This window comes from Amblyomma maculatum, chromosome 6 (assembly GCF_055883805.1).
Source record: "Amblyomma maculatum isolate TAMU_Amacu chromosome 6, ASM5588380v1, whole genome shotgun sequence".
Lineage (NCBI taxonomy): Eukaryota > Metazoa > Arthropoda > Arachnida > Ixodida > Ixodidae > Amblyomma > Amblyomma maculatum.
Window position 1 is genome coordinate 140,935,646 of NC_139349.1, and position 24,168 is coordinate 140,959,813.

Consider the following 24,168-nt stretch of genomic DNA (forward strand, 5'->3'; position numbering starts at 1 on the left):
TAGCTTGGTTCAGAAGTGTAAAACTGAAATTATTAATCTACGCTCATTTTGATGGGTGAGTCGCGTCATCAACCTTTCGTGGTCCAAAATGTTCAATATTCGCGTTTGGAGGGGTCGATTGCATATTTGCATATTTCGCGACCCACTGATCTTAGACACATGCGGGTGGTATCAAGCGATTCGTATCGGCGATATTTATGCGAAGTGAGATTGCGATGGATAAAAGCTTAGGTTCTTGCATTTCATCGCCTATCGACGGTGGCTGCATTTTTAAATGGCCGGGGGAACTCGTGCGCTATCGCCGCTACACGGCCTTACTCCTCACAACTATCTGACCTTTTTGTTTTTTATGCATGTTAAACGCCAGTGCATGATAAAGGTCCATAGGCGGTCGAAATTACTCCTGAGCCCTCCACTAGGCCAGTCCTTTCCCTATTTCCGCATTTTCTCCCACCTTCCTCTTCTCCCTTACTGCGCTGTACAGGTGTCCACAAAAAAAGTGTTACAGATACTGCATCATTCCTTTCCTTGTGAATCAATTATTATTATTATTATTATTTTGTCGTAAACAATAATTTACCAGACAATATTCTGTTAAAGTCGCCACGAGACTGAGATTGAATTGGTAAAACGTTTATTCGGGGCCTGCAGTAGAACGTGCGCCCGCGCGCGCGCGCTCCGGACAGGGCCTACGTCGTCCTCTGGGCACCGGCCGCGCGGCCTGGGTCCCCGCTCGCCGTGGCCGGCTCGCTGGTTCCATGCCGGGCCAGCGCCTTCATGACCTGCTGGACGGCCCAGAGTTGCTCCTCTTGATTGTCGCTCCCTGCGGCTGCTTCCAGTCGCGGCGGGATCCTCCCAGACAGCTTCTTCCTGGTACTTGGTACAATTCCACAGCATGTGTGCGAAACCGGCCGTCTCCGTTCGGCAGACTCTGCATTAGTCTGTCGGGTGCGTCTCGGGATACATTCTATGTATCAGCGATGGACTGGGCGGTCGTGCGAACGATGCCGGTCGCTTCAAGGACGACCGTCGTGAACCCGTGTATCTTGGCATACTCAGCCGCGTCAACGTAGCGTGCGTGTGTGTCGGTCGCGTGCTCGTCTATCAGCGCCTTGGCTCTCGCTGCTCTCCTCCCTTTGTTATACTCCGGGTGCATGTTCTTAGGTACCGAGTCCACTCTGATGTTGCGCCTGATCTCATCGGGGATGGAGAGCTGCGTCTGCTCCCTGCCTTGATATCCAATTCTCAGGTTGACCAGGATTTTCCGGCCGGCCTTGGTCGTAGACAGTCTTTCGAGCTGTGCGGCACGTTGGGCTTCCGCTATCTCCTCCAGCGTGTTGTGCACCCCTAGCTGCAATAGGCGTTTGGTGCTCGTTGTTTCGAACAGTCCCAGTGCCGTCTTGTAGGCTCTGCGGATGAGTATATCTATCTTGTTTCTCTCGCTCTTGTTCCACTTTTGGTAGGCTGCCACGTACGCTACGTGACATACGACGAACTAGTGGATCAGTCTGATCAGGCTCTCTTCCCTCATTCCACTTTTCTTGTTCGTGACTCGTTTGAGTAGTCTTGTGGCGTTCGCCGCTTTCGCAATGAGCCGGGTGACGGTCTCGCCGTTTCTGCCGTGCGTCTCGATCGTCATCCCCAACACTCTGATCTTGTTGACTCTTGGGATCGCGTTTTCCTCTCTGGTCTTGACTTTGATTGCCTCGTACTCTCTCGGGCTGCTCTTAGGTTTGCGGTGCTTGACGGGCGGGTAGACGAGGAGCTCCGACTTGCTCGGCGAGAATCTGAGCCCATTAACGGCCGCCTGTAGGGTGGTTTCGATGTGGGCATCGCTGCCCCCTTCCACCCACAGCGTTATGTCATCCGCGTATATCGTATGTCGGACTTCCTTGATGTTCCTCAACCTTTCAGCTACTCCTATCATCCCGAGATTGAAAAGCACCGGCGAGATGACCGATCGCTGAGGTGTGCCTGTGCTTCCCTGCTTCTTCTCCTGTGCTTGGAAGTCCCCCGCTCTGAGCTCGGCCGTTCTGTCCGTGAGGAAGTCTTTGATGTAATTGTATGATCTCTCTCCCATGTTGAGTTTCGAGACTTGGGATAGGATCGCTGAGTGCTTCACCTTGTCGAAGGCGCTCTGCAGAAAAAAATTAAATGCAACTGCAACAAATTTCAACATATTCGAAGCCCTCACACGAGACTTGAAGTGGTTCATAATAAAAAATTAAAGATGGCTTAGCTCTGTTATGCCTGGATATACGTCGCGAAAAGTAGTGACTACCTCGGGATCAGGAGAAGCTAATTTCTCCAGCCTTCTGCGCCGTTCGCCAGCAGCTAAACGCTCCTTGGCTTCCATGTCGAGCGCGCCTTTCATCGGTGTGCTATAATTCGTTTACAGGAAAGTAAAGGCGCAGAATCTGTAACTATTGCACATAGGAACCACTTCAAGCCACGCATAAATCCTATCCAACCTCTCATGACTTTCACCCTGCAAGTGAGTAAAATTAGGCATTGCCGCAAGTATTTCAACTACATCATCTAACCTATTTTGTTGAATGATAGTTCACTCTTCACTCTACGCAGGTAAAAGCACTGGCTTACGCTTACGATATCGCAGTTTTTTGCGCAGATCGGGAAAGCATTAAAGAAGTTAGTCGAGTTGCGCGTGACTACTGCAAAAAGACAGGGTGTGAAATCCATTGGGATGTAAGAATGGGGGGTTTATTCAGTAGATCAACAGGACTGAGCAGATCAGCGACGAACACAGCGGCAGCGAACACAGTCAGCTCCAGCACGCGCAGCGATCACGATGCCACTGACTGGAATGTTCCTTGTGCACTTCTTCCTGTTCACAATTACCCGCGGGACGAAGAGGCGACATCCTGGGGACTTACGGCGTGAGCAAGACGGCAGGGTCGTAATAGGGTTTGAGGCGCTGGACGTGAACAATCTCGCGTCCGCGCCGGCGTAGATCATGGGACGGTGTAACAGGTTCCACCACGTAATTAACCGGAGAGGTGCGCTCCAGAACACGGTATGGGCCATGGTATTTAGCAAGAAATTTTGAAGATAGTCCAGGGGCATTGGAAGGTATCCATAGCCACACAAGAGCGCCAGACGAGAAGTGCGGTGTCGAGTGTTGGCTGTCATGGTTGGATTTATGGCGGTACTGGGTGTTAGCCGTGAATGCGCGGGCGATTTGTCGACAGTCTTCCGCATGCTGGGCTGCTTGAGACGCAGGTGTATACTCTGATATGTCTGGCTGATACGGGAGTATGGTGTCGATTCTAGCAGAGGGGTGACGGCCGTAGAGGAAAAAAAAAGGAGAGAAGCCAGAGTAGACTGCGTTGCGGTATTGTATGCGTACGTGACATACGGAAGGATGAGGTCCCAGTTTGAGTGGTTGGAGGAGATGTACATAGAGAGCATGTCGCCAAGGGTACGATTGAAACGTTTAGTGAGGCCATTAGTCTGGGGATGATAGGCGGAGGTGGTTCTATGAATAATGTTGCACTTAGTGAGCAAGGCTTTCACAACGTCACTCAAGAAAACGCGTCCTCTGTCGCTGAGCAGCTCTCGAGGAGCGCCATGGCGAAGAACAAGAGACGCTGTGGCAGATGGAAGTGCGGCGGTTTCTGCATACCTCGTCAGATGATCAACGGCTACGATAGCCCAGCGGTTGCCGGCCGCAGTGTAGGGAAGCGGCCCGTACAAATCAATGCCGACGCGGTCGAAAGGACGTGGTGGGCTGGGTAACAGCAGCAACTCTCCAGCAGAACGTTGAGGAGATGGCTTGCGACGTTGACAGGTTAAGCATGAGCGAACGTACTTGAGTACAAAGGTGTACATACCCCGCCAGTAGTAACGCAGCCGGAGACGAGTGTATGTCTTGAAGACGCCCGCGTGACCGGATTGTGGGTCAGTGTGGAAATAGTCACAAATTTGCGAACGTAAGGGGGCAGCGGGAAATTGCATCGGCGTAGTGATGTTTGCGGCCAGAGCGGTAAACAACGCGGACATCATATTCCTGAAGGCGAAGAGCCCATCTTGCCAGTCTGCCGGACGGGTCTTTCAGTGAGGAAAGCCAGCAAAGCGCATGGTGGTCCGTCACTACGTCAAAAGGGCGACCATAGAGGTAAGGGCGGAATTTAGTAAGAGCCCAAATAATCGCTAAGCATTCTTTTTCAGTGATAGAGTAATTGGATTCAGCCTTCGTGAGTGTACGGCTAGCATAGGCGACCACGTATTCAGTATGACCTGCTTTGCGCTGAGCGAGCACAGCGCCGAGACCAATACTACTGGCGTCTGTGTGGACCTCAGTAGGCGCTGTGGGGTCGAAGTGACGTAGGACAGGCGGTGCCGTGAGGATGTGTCGTAAAGCATTGAAGGCATCGTCGCACGCTGGTGACCACGACGAAAGGTCGGAACTGCCGGACAGAAGTTCTGTCAAGGGAGCAGCAATGAAAGCAAAATTCCTAATAAAGCGGCGAAAGTAAGAGCACAGCCCGAGGAAGCTACGTAGATATTTGATGGAAGTCGGTTTGGGAAAGGCTGTTACGGCACGAAGTTTGACAGGGTCTGGAGATACACCTTCTTTGGAAACAACGTGGCCGAGAATGGTGAGCTGGCGGGCGGCAAAACGACATTTTTTCAAATTCAGCTGCAGTCCGGCATCAGATAGGCAGGTCAAAACGTGCTTCAGACGGTAGAGGTGTGTGTCACTGTCACGAGAAAAGACGACAATGTCATCGAGGTAGCAGAGGCATGTCTTCCACTTTAGGCCACGCAAAATGGTGTCCATCATCCGCTCAAATGTTGCCGGAGCATTAGAAAGGCCAAACGGCATAACTGTGAATTCGTACAAGCCGTCGGGAGTTACAAAGGCAGTTTTGGGGTGATCAGCCGCTTCCAAGGGGACTTGCCAGTACCCGGAACGTAAATCTAGGGAAGAAAAGAGTTCGGCGCCTTGCAAGCAATCGAGAGCGTCGTCGATGCGTGGGAGAGGATAGACGTCTTTTCGCGTAATCTTATTAAGGCGGCGATAATCGACACAGAAGCGGATAGAACCATCTTTCTTTTTTACAAGGACAACAGGTGAGGCCCAAGGGCTGCTTGAGGGCTGAATCACGCCATTCTGGATCATTAGGTCGACTTGCTCTTCAATAGCCTGGCGTTCGGTTGCAGACACACGATAGGGGCGCTGTCGTAGTGGTGCGTGGGTGCCGGTGTCGATGCGATGAGTGACTGTAGAAGTTTGACCCAAAGAACTTTGATGAGAGTCGAAGGAGGATCGAAAGTGATGTAGTAGGTTCAGAAGCTGAGAGCGCTGCTCTGGAGGAAGATCGGCGTCGATGGAACGGAGGAACAACTCCGTAGAGGGGGGAGCGGGCGCAAGTGAAGGGGGGCTGAGCGCAGTCACGGCACAGTGCGGCGCGTCGTCAGGTTCCTCAGAGATCAGAAGGGGTGCGATTGGCTGGATACTTTCGAGGCATTCGCCATGGCGCAAAGCAGTAGGGGAGTTAAATGGGTTAGAGGCCCATAACATGGAAAGGCCAGCGGAAATAGCGAGCACTGCGTAGGGCAATGGAAGGCACTTGCGGCGCAGGAAAGTATGGGCTGGTGTGAAGAGAACGGTGTCATCGCTAATAGATGCACAAGCGACACGAACAAGTGCTGAAGAGCAGGGAGGAAGGTCGATATCTTCGGCGACGAAGGCTTTAGCACCGAAATTTGATTGATCAGCGTCTGGTAAGGCATCGGGCACAGTCGAGAACCCCACTTCAGCTCGAGCACAATCGATAATAGCAGCATGACGCGACAGGAAATCCCAGCCTAAAATTACAGCGTGCGAGCAACTTGGCAGCACGACGAACTCAATCGTATAAAGGGAATTCTGGATAACTACTCGAGCGGTGCACGCTGCTAAAGGCTTGATATGCTGAGCTCTGGCCGTTCGCAACGAAAGTCCCGCAATTGGCGTCTTCACTTTCTTTAAAGTGCGACATAGTTTTGCGTCCATTACCGAAATCGCAGCACCAGTGTCAATTAGAGCCATGACAGCAACACCTTCGACGAAAACTTCAATTAGGTTTGTCGGCGACAGATGAGGACTTGGGAAGTTCGACTGTGTCGCAGGAGGAAAACTAGAGGCCGCAGTTCTCGCCTCAGGAACTGCGGCCTCTAGTTTTCCTCATGTGAAGCGTTCTGTGGACGTCGCATCGGAGAGATAAAGTGGCGTCGCGGCGACGGCGAACGGCGGTCGGACATGGCTGAGCGGTCTGGGGAGAAAGGAGGGCGGCCTGGAGGCTCAGTAGGCGCGGAATACTGAGGCGTCGGAGACCAGTATGCAGAACCATGAGTAGGTGGTGCCGACACCGGGAGGCGGTTGCGGCAATAACGAGAAATGTGTCCAGCAAGCCCGCAAGTGTAACAAATTGGCCGGTTATCCGTCGTGCGCCAGGGATTACGTGGTCTTGGAGCCGGTCGCATAGCTGCGCAGGTTCTCGCGCAGGCGCAGGAGGCGGCTGAACGTAGGCAGATGACGGTGGAGCATATGTAGGTGGCGGTCGGGCCGCAACAGCCGCATATGTTAACGGCACTGTAACAGGCATGGGTTGAGGGGCTGGAGGAAGAGATTCAGCTACCGGTTCTTGAATCATTTGGCGCAAACTGAGAGCTAGGTGTAAGGAAGGTTCTTGATGGCAGGATACAAGGGAAAGCTGTCGAGCAACTTCTTTCCGAATGAAGCTCTTAATTTGTGGCAGGAGCGCAGAATGTTCGCCGGCATCTGTCAGGCCAGCAAGGGACTCAGAGTGCATGGTGTTCGCGCGAGTTATGGCCCTTTGTTTCCGCAGTTCATCATAACTTTGACACAGTGTGACCACTTCCGCTACGGTGCGGATATCTCGAGCCGACAGCATCTGAAAGGCATCGTCATCGATGCCTTGCAGAATGTGTTTGATCTTCTCGGCCTCTGACATGTGTGGGTTTACGCGCTTGCACAAGTCGACGACGTCCTCGATATAGCTCGTGAAATTTTCGCCAACTTGCTGAGACCGCGTACGCAAGCTCTGTTCAGCGCGGAGTTTCCTTACAGCTGGTCGGCCGAAAACTTCAGAGAAGCTAGCTTTAAACGCGGACCATGATGGAATGTCCGCTTCATGGTTTCGAAACCATAGGTTTGCTACGCCGGTGAGATAGAAAATGACGTTGCTTAAGTTTGTTTCCGCGTCCCATTTGTTGCAAACGCTCACTCGTTCATAGGATGTGAGCCAGTCCTCGACATCGTGGTCGTCAGTGCCGCTGAAGATGGCGGCGTCTCGCTGGCGGAGGGAGCCGGGACAGATGATGGACGAGCCAACTTGTACGGCTTTGTGGTTGACGTCCTCAAGCATCGCAGGAGGTGATAATGTACGGCTGCGGAGTTCCAGGGCGAGAGGATAGATCTTGACCGGCAGCTCCACCAAATGTAAGAATGGGGGGTTTATTCAGTAGATCAACAGGACTTGACCAGCAGGACTGAGCAGATCAGCGACGAACACAGCGGCAGCGAACACAGTCAGCTCCAGCACGCGCAGCAATCACGATGCCACTGACTGGCATGTTCCTTGTGCACTTCTTCCTCTTCACAGGGAAATCATTGGTTGTAGGCATGGTGAATGGGATAATACACCTGCAATGTTTGCTAATATGCGCTGGACGACTGTTCCATCGAAGTACTTCGGTGTACCATTAGAGCATTATAAGAGCAGCAGAGAGTTGTGGAACGACACGGTGGTGTGATGATGATGATGATTATGATTTATTTAGACTAGCGGCATCTACAAACAAGCGGACGAAACAACAGAGGCAGAGCCAATAGAGGGAGTATCGGCGAAAGAGGAGAATAGAGGCGAGGAGACTTAGGAGAGCGTTCGTGATGGACGGACATAACGTCGGAAGCTTCGTTATGTAACCTATTCTAATCCAGTTCAATCTTTAATAAATTTCCTTTTTTTGACAACATCGATCGTGTCATCATAAATTGCAAAGGCTCACATGGCGACGAGGATCATTTCTGAAGGAAGCCGATGCAAACAAGTAGCGAGAAATGCTACTATCGTCAACAGCAAGCATCGGCACGTGTAGTAGTGCCACGAACACGCAAAGGCTGACATGGCGACGAGGACATTTCTGAACGAACCCAGCGCGGACAAGCGACCAAAACCTATCGTCAATGGCAAGCAATGTCACGTGCAGTAGCGCCACGAAGACGCAAAGGCGGACATGGCGACTAGGACCCATTAACGAAACCAACGCGGACAAACAAGCCGAAAATATGATTCAACAATGGCTGGAACGAAGACGTCACGTGCTTCGGACTTGCGTCAAAGCTGAACGAGGTTAATGACGCGGAACGACATTATACTGTTCCCGCGGCCTCCACGGTGTCAGCGAATGAAGACGCAAAAGAGTACTCACAGACCGACGTCAAAGCTGAACGAGGTAAACAGCGCGGAAAGACATCGTACTGCTCCAGCGGCCTCCACGGTGTCAGCGAACGAAGACGCAAAAGAGTACTCACGGACCTCCGTCAAAGCTGAACGGGGTCAACGAAGCGGAACGACATCGTACTGTTATCTGCCTCTATGATGTATATGAACGACGCCAAAAAATACTGACGGACTGGTGACAAAGCTGAACGAGGCCAACGACGCGGAGCGTAATCGCACTGTTACCAGCCTCCAGTGTCAGCGAACGACGTCCAGAACGTACGCAACGAGCAAGCGAGCGGCATGGCTTACAACGACGAGGTGAAGTACTCAAAGCTCCGAAGCGGACCTACAACGAGGCCCACAACCAAACGTGCTTTTCGGCGAAACTCCCAGGATCTCATGAACCAATACTTCGAACGGCACAACAGAGGTCACGGCACAATAGAGCTCACAATGGTCGCGACAAGATGGCACACCTTTTGGAAAGACAAATGGGATCGCGTGGAAACCTATTCAACGTGGCAGAGAGCAGCACTCACGCCATACGACAGGCTAACAGCGCTGCAATTCAAATCACAATAATGCCCGATCTCACGGCAAGCCTCCCAATGTTCTCGAGGACAGACAACGAGTCTAGACGATTGGGTTACTTCTGCAGAGAACATGCGCGAAAGATGTTCATGGGGCGAAATGGCTATGCTCAACGCCGCAATTTCCAGACTTCGCGGACGCGCATCAGCTTGGCACCGAACGGATGGCGTAAGTTTCAAAGCCTGGACCCTCCAGCTGGATAACGGCATTACGAAAAGAATTTGACAAACACGCACTGTTCTGCGAGTGGGTCGACAACATTAACGCTCGACGACAAAAAGTATACGAACGTCTACATGTACAGCCTACTGCAACGCATAAAACGCGGCAAGTAGGCCTTAAGTGACGACGACATCGTGGATTGGTTAATTCAAGGTGTACGATCGGATGACGCGAAACTCATGCTAAAAGCATTTCATGACCTTATCTGAATTCATCAACTACGCGCGACAATTCGACAGGCGCACGATTGCGATGAAAAGCGAAGGCACAAGCGTGAAGCCAATCCCACGGAACGAGCAATCGAAGAACGCAGTGAAAGACGAGCACGGACCACGTAAGCCCACGAGACTTCCGGGAGACACCTGCGCTTGCTGCCTGCAAAAGGGGCACCGCGCTCGTGATTGCACGAAACCCAACACACGCACAGAGAAGGCAACCGCCGCGCGTCGAAAAGAAAAGGCTACGCGAGAGCAGTGAACGAACTGCATCGTGACAGCGCGCTCAGGGGGTAATGTGATCCCTTGTACCCGTGAAAATCAACGACATAGAGACTCTGGCTTTATGGGACACAGGTTCGACTACATCTCTACTATCGTTGGCTTTAGAACAAGAACACAATTTTAATATTGTGCAAGACGTAACTGTGTACTCAAAGGGCCATTCGGCGATTGAACGGCAGTATTTGGACTAACACAAGCACATATCACCATAGGGAATGCAAGCGCAACTGGGGAAATGAAAGTGGTCAGACGTGCCGCATGAAGCCTTCGTAGGCACAAACTAGCGGCAGTGCATCAAGTTTGACTTCATCCGACGCTACACGGATGGAACTCATACACTCGAGTGGATAGCAAACAGTAGCTCGCAAGAACGACAGACGGAAGTCGACCGACATGACAACCTTCTGCAACAATCGCAATGTAACACACGGAACGGGGAAACCCCTACAACAATGTGTGGAACCATTATTAAGAACAACCTTGAGAACCAAGAGAGTCCCAAACTTCCACCACGGGAAGACATAATTCAGCTCGTCAAGCAAATGAGACCACAAGACTTCACAGAATACGAAACAGGCAAGCTCCAATCCGTACTTTTCAACAACATCGATGTTTTCACGAGTCCTCAAAGTGATCCTGGACTATGCACACATGTGGAGCACACAATTGAGCTCAATGATGACAAACCCATCCGCATGCAGCCATATAACGCCAGTGAAGCAAACAAAGTTTATGCTGGCGGAAACGGAAGAATGGCCGAAGAAAAGGATCATACGACCGCAAAAATCACCGTATGCGTCACCTGCAAATTTTGTGGAGGAACCCCATCACGAGTCCACACCGAAGCGACAATGTGTAGACTACCGCTTCCCGAATGCCAAAACTGTGAAACACGCTTACCCGATGCCGAAAGTCAAAACGGCAATCTGCAAAGCGACGTCTGCACCGAAATACCGCCGAGCGAAGAAAACCCGTGTGAAGCAGACCATCAGACACGTCAAAGAAGGCCGCCACGGTTGCTACAAAACTATTATTGAGAGGACGCAATAAATTAAAGACCCGGCCGTATTAGCGGTGGTGTGATGATGGTGATTTATTTGGACTAGAGGCATCTACAGGCAAGCGGACGAAACAACGGAGAGGCGGAGCCGATAGAGGGAGTATCGGCGATAGAGGAGAATAGAGGCAAGGAGGGGGAGGAGAGCGTTAGTGACGGACGGACGTAACGTCGGGAGCTCCATTATGTAACCTATTCTAATCCAGTTCAATCTTTATTAAATTTCGTTTCTTTGACAACATATATCGTGTCATCATGAACTGCAAAGGCTGACATTAAGCAAAAAGCGGATGGGTGGAAAGGGCTTGACCGCTGAGTGTTCGCACTTGCAAGTGTCAGCTATTTGGTTTTGAATACCAAAAATGAGTAATTGCTGCACTTTTTATGCATGCACCGCTTGAATGTGCAGAAACTGCATAGAGTATTCTCAGTTTTCATTTGGAGCTCAAATTGGGACCGAACTAGTGCCCTAATTTGTTTCTTACCGTGAACATTGTTGGCCTTGGTCTTTCAAACTTGTTTTTGAGACAAACTGTATCCCGATTGGTTTTTCTGAGCGATCAAACAAACCCTTTGTGGCGCACAATGATGCAGATGCGCTTAGGTAACGTGAAACCGGAATTTGTTGTGTCTAGCTATCCGGCCAGAAACAGCGCTGTCACTGGATCTTTAAGAGAAGTTGTTTATGCCTTGCAAATTTTTCGTGTCCATTTTTGGACTGAGTACCTTAGTTCTGTATCCAGGAAATAAATGTATAAGCATGTACCCGTAGCACTATGCTATCGATATACTGTGGAGGCCCAGGAACAGATGTCCTAAAGAGAGTTAGGAAGATGCCCGTAAAACCGACCGCCAAATCGTTTTTCTTGAAGCTTCCCTCCAGTACCCTTCCTGTAAAACCATGGCTTATTGATCAAGGTATTTTTGTACCTTGACCCTGAGCTGTAAAATCTGTAAAAAAAATAACAGAGACCATCGATCACGTTTTTATAGACTGCTGGGATATAGTATGCAAGAGCTTTATAACAAAAACTACCCAATAATCCTTATGGCATCCGGTTTCTACTCGTACAACGGGACAAGGCTCCATACGACATGAATATGGCGCTGGGCCTCCACAGCATTTGGAAAACGCGAATGGCATTTAGGCACGCCGAAGAAAATGTACGATCGGTCAGGGACAACTTCATTAAAAGTGTCACATTTCTCAGAGATGTTCTCCGCAGTCAGTCTGAGCAGCCTGACTGAATGGATGTAATGGATGCATTTATCACAAAGAAAACGATTTATTACATCGCTTAAGTCAAATGTAAGCTAGTTATTTCTATGCCTGTATGTACTTTGTTGACCAAAAATAAAGAAGAAGAAAACCCAGGGCGTGGCACAGCGCTAAAAAGCGTGGGTAAAGCGCTCGGCGGGGAAGTTCGATTCCAGGATGAAGACTATTTATTTTTAATGAAGACGAGTTGCGCACGTGTTGCGCAGCTGGCCTTGGCTGTGACGTTGAGGCACATGGCATACGGCATACTCAATCCGGGAAGCTCGGCTCTGACCCTCGTAGTGAAGCTTTGCGTTCAAAATTACGGGGTTTCTCTTGAGTCTGCTTGCGTACAGAAAGGTGAAAACTTTGCGAGTTCCGTGCCTATAGGTAGTTCCTTTTTCAGTTGGGCACTTCGTTGCTCACTAGTGTTATTTAGTAGCCGTTTCTAATTGGCAAGTGCGGGAGAAGTGAAATTTTAGGGGTCAAAGAACAACATTTTAGTGATGGCCTACCCCCCTTTTAATGTCACCACTGAGTTGGCCATATTCAATTTACGTTAGGAAAAAATTGTCCTCAAATCCGAACAAGGTGAAAATTTGGAAGTCGAGGGGCCCATCACAGTTTGATGGTGACCACTGAATTTCCTATAAAGGAATTAGGCGAAAGGTGAATTTTGGTGAATTTTGATGAGGTCAAACTTTATTGGCATCTACAGACCAAGTTTTGAGAGTGACCCATTCAGATTTGTAGGTGACCATCGAGATGTCCGCATTATAATTAGATTGGATACTAAATTTTGGAGCGCTACGTAGAAACCCCATGCAAACTGACCCTGGCAACGTTTAACTCTAGAACCGTAGCTATTGAAACTAGATTAGCAGTGCTGTTAGAGGAACTAGAGGGTATGAAATGGGATGTCATAGGGCTTAGTGAGGTTAGGAGGCCGAATGAGGCATATACTCTACTGAAGGATGGGCATGTACTGTGTTATCGAGGTTTACCGGAGAGGCGAGAACTAAGAGTAGGTTTCCTTGTCAATAAGTATATAGCGGGTAATATAGAAGAATTCTATAGTGTTAATGAGACGGTGGCAGGCATAGTGATTAGGCTTAATAAGCGGTATAAACGGAAGGATGTACAGGCCTATGCACCTACATGTAGCTATGATGACCAGGCTGTTGAAAGCTTTTACGAAGATGTAGAATCGGCAATGCGAAAAGCAAATACGCGATATACTGTACTAATGGGGGACGTCAACGCCAAGGTAGGGAAAAAGTAGGCAGGAGACCAGGCAGTAGGCGACTATGGCATTGGTTCTAGGAATGACAGGGGGGAGTTACTAGTTGACTTTGCAGAGCGTAATAAGTTAAGAATCTTGAATACCTTCATCAGCAAACGGAAGAACCAGAAATGGACATGGAAAAGTCCTAACGGGGAGACTAAAATTGAAATTGACTATATAGTGTGCTCAACCGCCGCTATTATGAAAGATGTAGAGATAATCGGGAAAGTGCGATGCAGTGACCACAGGATGGTGAGGTCCCGAATTAGCCTAAATCTGAAGAAGGAACGCAACATATTAGTAAGAAACAAATCCATCAACGATTTAGCGGTGAGGGGGAGGGCAGAAAAGTTCAGCACCTCGATACAGAATATATATTCAGCTCTAATCGAGGATGGCGACATTACCCTAGAAGCAATGAACAATAATTTCATAGATATCATTACTGAGTGCGCTGTAGAAGTAGGCAGTAGGATTGTTAGAGAGGATACCGGTAAGCTGTCTAAGGAGACGAAAAATTTAAGGAATGCCAGAGTGTGAAAGCTTTCAATCCAGTAGACCAGATAGAATCGGACGAGATATCAAAGGTAATCAATAAGCGCAAGGTGGCCGATATAAGAAAGTAGAACATGGAGAAAATTGAGCATGCTGTAAAAAAAGGGGGAAGCCTTAAAGCGGTAGAGAAGAAATTGGGCATAGGCAAAAAGTAGATGTATGCGCTAAGGGGCAAGGCGGGCAACGTCATCGCGAATATGGAAAAGATAAAGTAGCCGAGGAGTTCTATTCAGATCTCTACAGTTGCCAAATTAGTCAGGACAGTAATGAGATTGGCGGTAGGTAAAAACAGTCAGACGTTCCACCAGTGACAATGGACGAGGTCAAGAAAGCATTAGAAACTATGAACAGGGGAAAATCAGCTAGAGAGGATCAGATAACTACAGATTTGTTGAAGGACGGGGGGGATATTGTGCTAGAAAAACTGGCCACCCTGTATTCGCAGTGCCTGGTGTCATCGACGGTGCCGGAACCATGGAAGAATGCAAACATTATCCTATTTCATAAGAAAGGGGACGCTAAGAGCCTTAAAAATTGCAGACCGATCAGCTTACTGTCTGTTACGTATAAGGTATTTAATAAGGTAATCGCTAATAGAATCAGGACAACCTTAGACTGCAATCAAGCAAAGGATCAAGCAGGTTTTCGGAAACGGTACTCTACTATCGATTATATTCATACCATAAACCATGTAATAGAAAAATGCTCCGAATGTAACCAACCCTTTTATATAGCATTAATTGATTACAAAAAAGCATTTGACTCAGTAGAAACCTCGGCGGTGATGCAGGCATTGCGAAATCAGGGGGTAGACGAGGTGTACGTGAAAGTGCTGGAAGATATATATAGTGGCTGCACAGTAACCATAGTTCTGCATAAACAAAATTTCCATAAAGAAAGGTGATAGGCAAGGAGACGCGATCTCCCCAGTACTATTCACAGCTTGCTTAGAGGAAGTATTCAGAGATAAGGGTAGATCGAGCATACCTCAGTAATCTGCGATTTGCTGATGACATTGCCTTGCTAAGTAACTCGGGGGATGAACTGCAAAGAATGATTGATGTCCTAAACAGGGAAAGCAGAAAGGTAGGCTTGAGAATCAATATGCAGAAGACGAAGGTAATGTTCAGCAGCCTCGGAAAGGAATAGCAGTCTACGTTAGGTAGCGATGCACTGGAAGTAGTAGGCGAATATGTCTACCTAGGGCCGGTAGTAACCGCAGATCCGCACCATGAAAAGGAAATAACAAAAAGAATAAGATTGGGATAGAGCGCATTTGGCAAGCACTCGCAGATTAGGACTAGCAGCTTACCAGTATCGCTCAAGAGGAAAGTATACAAAGTTTTATCCTTACCTTTACTCACCTATGGGGCTGAAACGTGGGGGTTAACCAAGAGGGTTCTACTTAAGTTGAGGACAACGCAGAGGGATATGGAACCAAAAATGGGGGGGGGGGGGCGGTAACATTAAGAGATAGGAAGCATGCAGACTCGGTCAGAAAAATAACTCAAGTTACTGATAATCTAGTGGAAGTCAAGAAGAAGAAATTGGCATGGGCAGGACATGTAGTGCGAATAGAGGATAACCGATGGTCGCTTAGGGTAACAAACTGGATTCCAAGGGAAGGAAAGCGTAGCAGGGGGCGGCAGAAAGTTAGGTGGGCAGATGAGGTTAAGACGTTCGCAGGGGTCAAGTGAATGCAGAAGCACAAAACCGGGTTAATTGGAGAAATATAAGAGAGGCCTTCGCCCTGCAGTGGGTATAGTCAGGCTGATGATGATGATGACATAGAAAACCCATGTAGTATAGGACTGACTGTTCGTGCGAATACGGTCTGATGACAGGCTCTGTCCACAGACACTCTCTCGACGCTCTCTGCCAGTGTGATCCGCTCACACTACTTATGGGCCATGAAAGGCTTTGCTTTAATAATTGTCTCGCCAGAAAGAGTTAAATCGTCATGCTATAGCGGCTTTGTGATTAAAAAACCACCACAATGTTTATGTATTCTTAAGAATGTACGCTAACCACTAACCAATAAATATTAGGAATGCAGTGTAACCAACTATATAGCTCTAGAAAGTGTTCTCTTAATATTACTCTCCTCTCAGAGAGTAATCTGCTGGATGCTTTGATACAAACGAAAATGTAGGGGCCAGCAGGAAGCCGAAGTCAGGAAGACGTGCGGCAAAGAAGGTAGACCCGCCACGATGATTCACTATTAACGGCGTTCTATGGGATCCAGAGGTCGTATTTTAATGAAAGCGATGTCCGAAAACACCCATTTGAGGGTCAGAGCACGTTAAAGGGACATGGTGGGTAACTCCGTGCAGCTATTCTCGGCAATTTGTTATCTGACTCTTTCTGGCTTTGATGACTTGTATTCGCCCCAACCGTGTCTCTGGGGCCGAGGAAATCGGATTTAAATATATTTCCCGCACTGGATTCAAAGTGGCGGCATCCTTGCAGTAAATCAGCGGTTGCCGCTGTTTCGAGGTGAGTGGCGGTTCTGCTTAGCCTCCGAGATCCGTGATCAAAATATCGGGGCTGACAAACGCATTGACTTGCCTGTCCGGGCGGCAAAATGGCACCAGCATTTCACTCTCTGGTCCCTTCTAGCTTAAGAAAACTCCGCCATCGGTGAGAGCAGCTTCTTTTTACTAGAAAGCGACAGCATTTTTATAGAGACCACCTTCATTTGCCCCCAATGTCCATTTCTGGTTTGGGCACTGAATGCTGTATTGCTGAAAATGATTCCGTGCTCAAATAAAATCAGTGGGAGAAATACCGACATCAGAGGAGACGAGAAACACACTGCTGTGTTTTCACTGCGCTCTCAAGGCCTATTTTTAGTGCATTTTATATTTGAGCATGAATCTGTTTTATGTGTTTGGTATATTACGAGACACTGCAATACAGCGCCTCCTTTTCTGTTGAAGCATTTTGCGGCTTCCATCATTTGTTTGTTTCATCACGATGTGGTTGGGGTCACAATCCAGAAGTGATATTGCCTTTGTATTTCAGAAAAACAATCGCAATGTGTACGCACTTGAGGAGGGGCAGGTGAACAAGCAGACTGCTACAGGCTTCTGTCGGAACTAAGCGAATACAGTGCTTCAATATATTGGCTACTTGGTCACTCCTGATCTAGATTGCTTCATTAACAGCCTGCATGTCAGGTACAATAATCGGGTTGGCAGGGTTAGTGCATTGAGGTTAGTGCAACATCGCTTCACACGGTAGCTCCCCGCTGAAATTACTTCCAAGCGTTCGCGATCAATGTAGCAGAAATGTATTGTTACCAGTGCGGATCGACAACGCTGCTGTATACATTTTGTGCTTTTTTTTGGTCTTGGGCCTTCGTCACTGCCCAGGCAAGGGCAATGCTTAGTAGTCGTGGGACTCTGGTGTCGACTGAACCAATGTCCCCAGATTTAGGACAGAACGTAATAAATATACTGTTACAGTTCCCCGTCCAATTACCGGGATTTGGCTCATCTATACTCCGTTTCATAAGCAGTGTGTAGCACTGCGAGATAAGGTCAACCATGATTGTGGTCCTATGCTCCTGCCAACCATGGTGCAACAATTGCCAACTAATGGTGTGGCAATTGGCCCAGGTTGGCTATACCTTTCATAGTGCTCCAAGCAGCTTGCGAAGCAGTTAGTTGGCTAATCGTTAGCGCATTGGCTGCATGATTTTGACCTGCATGCTTGAGGTCAGTGGGATGTTAAGTCAGGATTGGCGCCAGGATATCAACTTCGTAAGCTACGGATATACAGCAGTCCTTGGAGCTTGCCAAGGAACTGGATACACTCATGATAGAAGAGAACATAGGGAACGGACACCGCACTCCAGGTCGAAACGAAAAGGCGCGGGTGCTACTTCTATCTATGTGAGCGTTCATTCCACCTAATTCACTGTACAAACTTAACCACCTTTATTCACTAACTGACACGAGAATGGGGAACGTGAAAACAATGACGGATATTATAATTTCTAGCATAGTAAGCGCCTAAAATATTTAATTATTAAGCCTGACGACAATGACATTTTGTTTTCGTATTTGCTGTTTGCCGCTTTATCAAACCTAGAAGTGTAGCTTGGATGCTCCTTGCGCAGGCATGCACGTTGACGTGAGCAGCGGTGCGACGTGGGCCGAGCTGCGGTGGACGCTGCGTCGTGACGTGCCGGAGGAGGAGCTGTTGCTCACATGCTGCGAGCCGGACCAGCAGGACACGTGCGCGCACGAGGCGCGCCTCAACACTAGCGCGCGCCGACACCTGCTGCGCCCCCTGGAGCCCGCTAGGGCATACGACGTGCGCTTCTTCCGCATCCGCGGCATGGCGCTGCTGCTGCGAAAGCGCTTCAGCACCGGTGAGCGCTGTTTAAGTCACAATCGTGTGTCATGCAAAGAAAATGCATGTCCTGTATAAAGTTTAATGTGCGCTTGCAACATGTCCTCGGGTGTCCATTCACAAGGCCACGTTAAATCAAGTTTCAAGGACTGCTGTTGTATAAGGGCGATTATTGGAGGTCCAAACTCAGTATATCGAAAGAAGTGGTAATCAGCGTGAAGGAGGCTGCGTGGGCACGTTATGGGGAATATGCATCAACATTCAATGGCGAGATGAGGTCAGCAGCTTCAACATGGCCAAGGCATTCGCCTCTCTGAGGCATGAAGTAACGGGACTGCAGTGGATGAGGTATTCGGAACAACAATTTCGGCTTCACCGCGGTTAATTCCGATAGCAGCAAATGAAAGGAGAAGGTGGCAGCGAGAAGCGAACGAGGGAGAAGGCGCAAAGAGAACAGTTGCGTCGAAAGACGACGTCACACACATGGGAACAATCACAACACAGTTGGGCGGAATGTCGGTGTCGGCAGCGACAACAAGTTTGGCGCAAGAAACAGACGACGCGTCGTCGAGAACCGAATCTTAGCGCAGAGAAGGCGAAGTGGGCACGGGCGCATTCATGGTGAAGGAAAAGAAAATCGCAGCCGAATAATTAGGTCTTGCGAATTAGGCAAGCACTACAAACTAGACGGTGTATAAGACGTTCACATTGACGACACACACTGTGCAAGCAGCAGACAAACAGACTGGATCGGCGCTGGCGGTGCGAAGAGATTCCTGAATGCGGGGAATGCGGGGGAGGGGGGGGGAGGGGGGGGAGTTCATGAAGCTAATGGCAAAATTCTGCGCTAATGACGTAGAGAGTACCGCAATTATTAACAAGCGCAAGTGCACGAAAACCGTCAACAGAAACTCCGAGAACGTTCGGCGGAGACAAAGGAGAACTTGGTGGCGAAATGTGCGCAGTTCGTGCCTCAGGAACTGCGGCTGCTAGTTTTCCGAGTCTTGTGCCACGCTGCGACGCTGTATTGGCGACAAGGAACGACGGCGAAGGGACGGCGAGCGGTGCAACTGAATGTGCTGTTGGTGCGACGAGTTGTGGGGCTGCCTTGGAGATATTACCGAAGGTGGGCGCAAGGTGTCGTGCGGATAACTTTAGGGAGGCGTAGTGCGTGCAGGAGCAGAACGCAGAATACGGCGGCGCCGGCGGGCGACGTGTCCTGGAATACCGCAGGCAGATAGGCCGATTGTCATTTGTGCGCTAAGGGTTGTAGGAAGCCGTCATTGACCGGAACCGTGGAGCGACCGACGGTGGCGCCATAGTCGGCACGTATGCAAATTGCTGCTGCGGCGAAGGTCGGGCAGTAACTTCGGCATACGTAGGAGGCATGTGCACAGGCATGGGTAGGGACGGCGCTACAACAAGGAGGCCGTAATGTAAAGCTGCAGACACAGGTGTGGGCTGCAGTGGAACAGGGTCAAAATGAGGCGCCATAGGCGCCGGTTAGTTAAAACTAGGAAAGGCTTCAGCCACCTCTTGCGTGATGGCGTGTCGGACCATAGAGGTAACTAGCTGAGCTGTAGAGATGGGCGTGGGCCAGACAGGAGCCGAAGCTGCCGGGCTACCTTATATCGGACGAAATCTTTGACGTGAGCCAAAATGTCGGTGCCAGGCCAGGGATGGACGCGGCAGTTTTGGGAGGGCGATGAGTGCAGAGGCGTTCCTTGCGCGACTCGTCGAAACTCTTGACAAAGGTTACAGACTGAGGCCACCATGGTGGGGCTCTTTGCCAACAGCATGTGTAATGCATCGTTATAGATCATCGTAATTATGGTCTTTATCTTGTAAGCCTCATCCATACACGGGTCGACACACTTGCATAAATCTGCGACACCTTCAATGTAGCTTGTGAGGTTTTCACGTTCATGCTGAGCTCGCACGCGCAAGGATTATTTAGTCCCTAGTTTCCAAACTGTGGGACGACCGAAAACGTCCGCGAACGTTGTCTTGAAGGTGACGCAAGTTGGTATGTTGACCTCATAAATCCGATACCACAGGTTAGCAACGTCCCTCAAGTAGAAGATCACGTTGTGGATCTTTATGCAGTCATCCCAGTTGTTATGAGTATGACAACTCACCCGCTTTTACGAGGCCAACCAGTCTTCAACGTCGCTCTACCCGCTGAAAACGGCGGGGTCTCGCTGTCGAATCGCACCGGAGCATGAGATAGACTGCGACGGGGCGGTCACTGGCTGTTCGCCTACCTCGTTTGCCGCCATAGGTTATCATACGGCTGCGAAGTTTCACGGTGATCATTTACGAGTCGTGCCTAGCACCTCAAATAAAGGAAGAGGGCTTTATCGGGGCGGTTCGGAGGACCGGTGACGCAAAGCGATCGGGTTGCAAAGCACAATCTCGGCGAGCTTCCAGTGCGCGAGGAAGCTGATTGGCAAAGCACCCAGCAGCCTTCATCGTCGTTAGTGTGAGCGCAGTGTCATCTTCTTTACAAGTGTCCTAGATGATACCAGGGTACTTTCGCATTATGTACGGCAATCATGGTGAAATCTGTCAATCTGCTATCTTTGTATGCAACATAATTCCAGTTACTCGACCACGCTGAACCCCCAAAGGACTTCTTCGCCAGTAATACTGAGTTTTCTGTTGTAAGGTCCCACTGATGAAGCAGGATTAATACTTATGATACTTGGCAATGCATTAATTCGTACACATTTAAATGACATAGGTGATGTCATTACCTTCCTGGGCAGTTCAGGTGATGAACTGTGAATGATTAATGACAGGCAGGCACAGCAGAGCGGTGGACCGAAGAAGTAATATGCAGGCTGCTAAAGTAATATTCGGAAAGAAGAGCAGTTTGCGAGATCTAGCGAGACACTGAAGGTACTGACGGAATGCTTCTAGTTAGCATAGGTAGGGGCAGCAGATCCTGATCACGAAAGGGAAATAACTAGAACTAGACTCGACTGAAGCCCACTCGGCGAGTACTCTCAGGTCATTAATGACAACTTACCAATATTTAATTTCTCATTTATTCTATACGGCAGATATTGCACATTTCATACAGAGGGGTGAAATAAACTAATCGAAATAAACAAATGTGTAAATCAATGAAAAATCAATAAAAACAGGCAAGAACGAATCATTCCAATCTGTTATCGCGGGGGGGGGGGGGGGGGAATGAAAACTTGAATACATCGGTTCGTGCAAATTAAGTCGTTATAGCGAACTCTGATGATGATGTCGAATAAGCCTAGATGTTGAACGTCATAGATGGGATAAGGGGTTAATTGCTAAATATACTTTACTGAGCTTGAAAAGAAACCGCATTCACGAGCTTTTGCTTCGTGAATGCAATGAATGCAATGCAATATTTATGAAATGATGCCCGGAGGATATCGATCCGATAAATCGCACAACTTTCCTCTTTACTATTTCAAGGCATTTAATATTTTGTTCAGTAAGTGGGTCTGAAACAACGCCTGCATATTTGAGTTTAGGCGCAATTAATGAATACTAAGCAGGCAGTTTTATGTTATTTGGAGAAAACGTAAGCTTATGTCGGAATATATAATTTACGCAAGGCCGAAGAACAGATGTTTTCAGTGTGTAAGTTCCATCAAACATTGTTAGCAATTGTGACACCGAAGTATTTACATTGGGTTACTGCCTGTAAAGGCGACGAACCTAACGTGTGCCTAAAGGGTAGTGAGGCTTTTCTGACAGGAGCGAAGAAAGTCTGACTTTTCAGTGTTGAGCTGCATTCAGGCTATTTCGCACCAATAAAAAATTAGAGCAATAAAAGCATGTAAATGCCGGCTACCTTAGAATTCTTATCTTTGGGGGAAGCATGATAGCACTGTGGGAACACATCCTCTGTCACTTATTTCAGACCTCAGCCATGTCTTCGCAATGACTACAATATGTAGGGCATGCTCCAATAAACTAATTGAACATTTACTGATTTGTTTAGCACGCTGCGAGCGCTTAGGTTAATAATACGCAAGCGCTTGTCGCAGTCTTGGGAGGAGCGGTAAACTTCTGCATGCGAGGAGGGGTTGCTGCTTATCTTTACGAGCGTGTTTCTTGCCTCATCCCAGAAAATAATGTTACTTATCTACTTTAAACGTGCAGCGGTGGAGTAGAGGTAGAACATCCGCCTCAAATGCAAGAGGGCCATAGTTCGAATCCCGGTGCCGCACAATTCTCCACCGGATCAAAAAACTCCGCGTGTCGATGGAATTGCATAAATATGTTTACGGTGCGACCTGATGCCGGTGAACACTTACGGTGACGCAGTCCCTCACCAAACCAGGAGCTGGTCACCCTGGTGCAGTAATTGGCCGCACCCTCCCATGATTAGTCCGGTAAAACCTCAGCCCTCAACCACGAGCAGCTGTGGAGCAACTGACCATGGTGACGGTCACACCTGTGATGCAGTGGTGGCTACTAGGAATCTCTGGCTCGGCTGGACAGGCTGCCATTGGAAACTGACCCTGGTAGCGTTTAACGCTAGAACGCTGGATAGTGAAGCTAGTTTAATGGTGCTGTTAGAGGAACTAGAGGGCATGAAATGGGATCTCATAGGTCTTAGGTTGGGAGGCCGAAGGAGGCATATACTGTATTGATGGACAGGCATGCACTGTGTTATCGAAGTTTACCGGAAAGACGAGAACTAGGAGTAGGTTTCCTTGTCAACAAGTGTATAGATGGTAGTATAAATGAATTCTATAGCAATAATGAGAGGGTGGCAGGCATCGTAATTCAGTTTAATAAGCGGTATAAACTGAGTGTTGCACAGGCATACGCACCTACATGTCGTTATGATGACCGGGCAGTTGAAAGCTTCTGTGGAGATGCACAATTGACAATGCGGAAAGGAGGCTGGACTAATGGGCGACTTCAATGCCAAGGTAGGGAAAAGGCCGAGGTATGAAAAAAGCAGACGGGAGACTAAACAGTGCGTGACTATATCAATGGTTCTAGAGACACAGGGGGTACTAGTTGAGTTTTCACAGCGCAATAACATAATAATAATGGCTACCTTCTTCAGCAAACAGAACAACTGGAAGTGGAGTCCAAACGAGGCGACTGAAAATGAAATTGACTTCGTACTGTGTTCTAACCCCGTCATTATGCATGACGTAGGGGTAATCGGGGACGTGAGATGCAGTGACCACAGGATGGTAAGGTTTCGAATAAGTCTAAATTTGAAGAGGGAACGAAACATTTTAGTAAGAAAAAGTACAGTATAAGGGCAGAAGAGTTCAGGATCTCACTACAGAATAGATATTCAGTTTTATAAGGATGACGACATTATTCTAGAAGCAATGAACAATAATATCAGAGATATTGTTACAGTGTGTACCCGAGATGTCGGAAGACGAAGAGGGTTTTTTGGGAGCTGGTCGAATGACGAAGACGAAGCTGAGTGCTAGTGTGCTCTGGTGTTCCAGAGGTGTTCTTAACGTTGAACTGAGACTCTTACCGGTTGGGAACGCCCCGTAACATTTGGTAGATGTGCTGGGTAAAACTATCCCGGGACTACAACCTGAAGATCCGAAGTTGCCGCCAGCTTGATCGTCTAACTATGCCACCCCACAATTCCCCATTTTGAATGGACAATGGTTCATAAGAAAAGAAAGCCGAAACGTGGCCGTCTACGTCGCCCAAGCCGAACACGTGGGAACGCTAGTACGAACGAAGCCCAAGCCCCTCCTCGGGAAGAGGCCGGCTGAAAAATCAGTCGAAACTCAACAGGACAAGATCACCAGCGCTGCCAACCAGATCATAATCCGTCCGAAAATGGAATCAACAATACCATAAACAATGTCGGAAGAATGAACCTG

General features: G+C 48.7%; 1 protein-coding gene across 1 annotated transcript in view; it reads left to right on the forward strand.

Moving 5' to 3' along the window:
- Positions 1-24,168, forward strand: part of LOC146186900 (uncharacterized) — a 57,846-nt gene that overhangs the window by 24,190 nt on the left and 9,488 nt on the right. Inside the window, exon 6 of the mRNA XM_084605743.1 lies at positions 18,066-18,320. Within this exon, the coding sequence (XP_084461869.1) occupies positions 18,066-18,320 (255 nt within the window). The remainder of the gene's footprint in view (positions 1-18,065; positions 18,321-24,168) is intronic.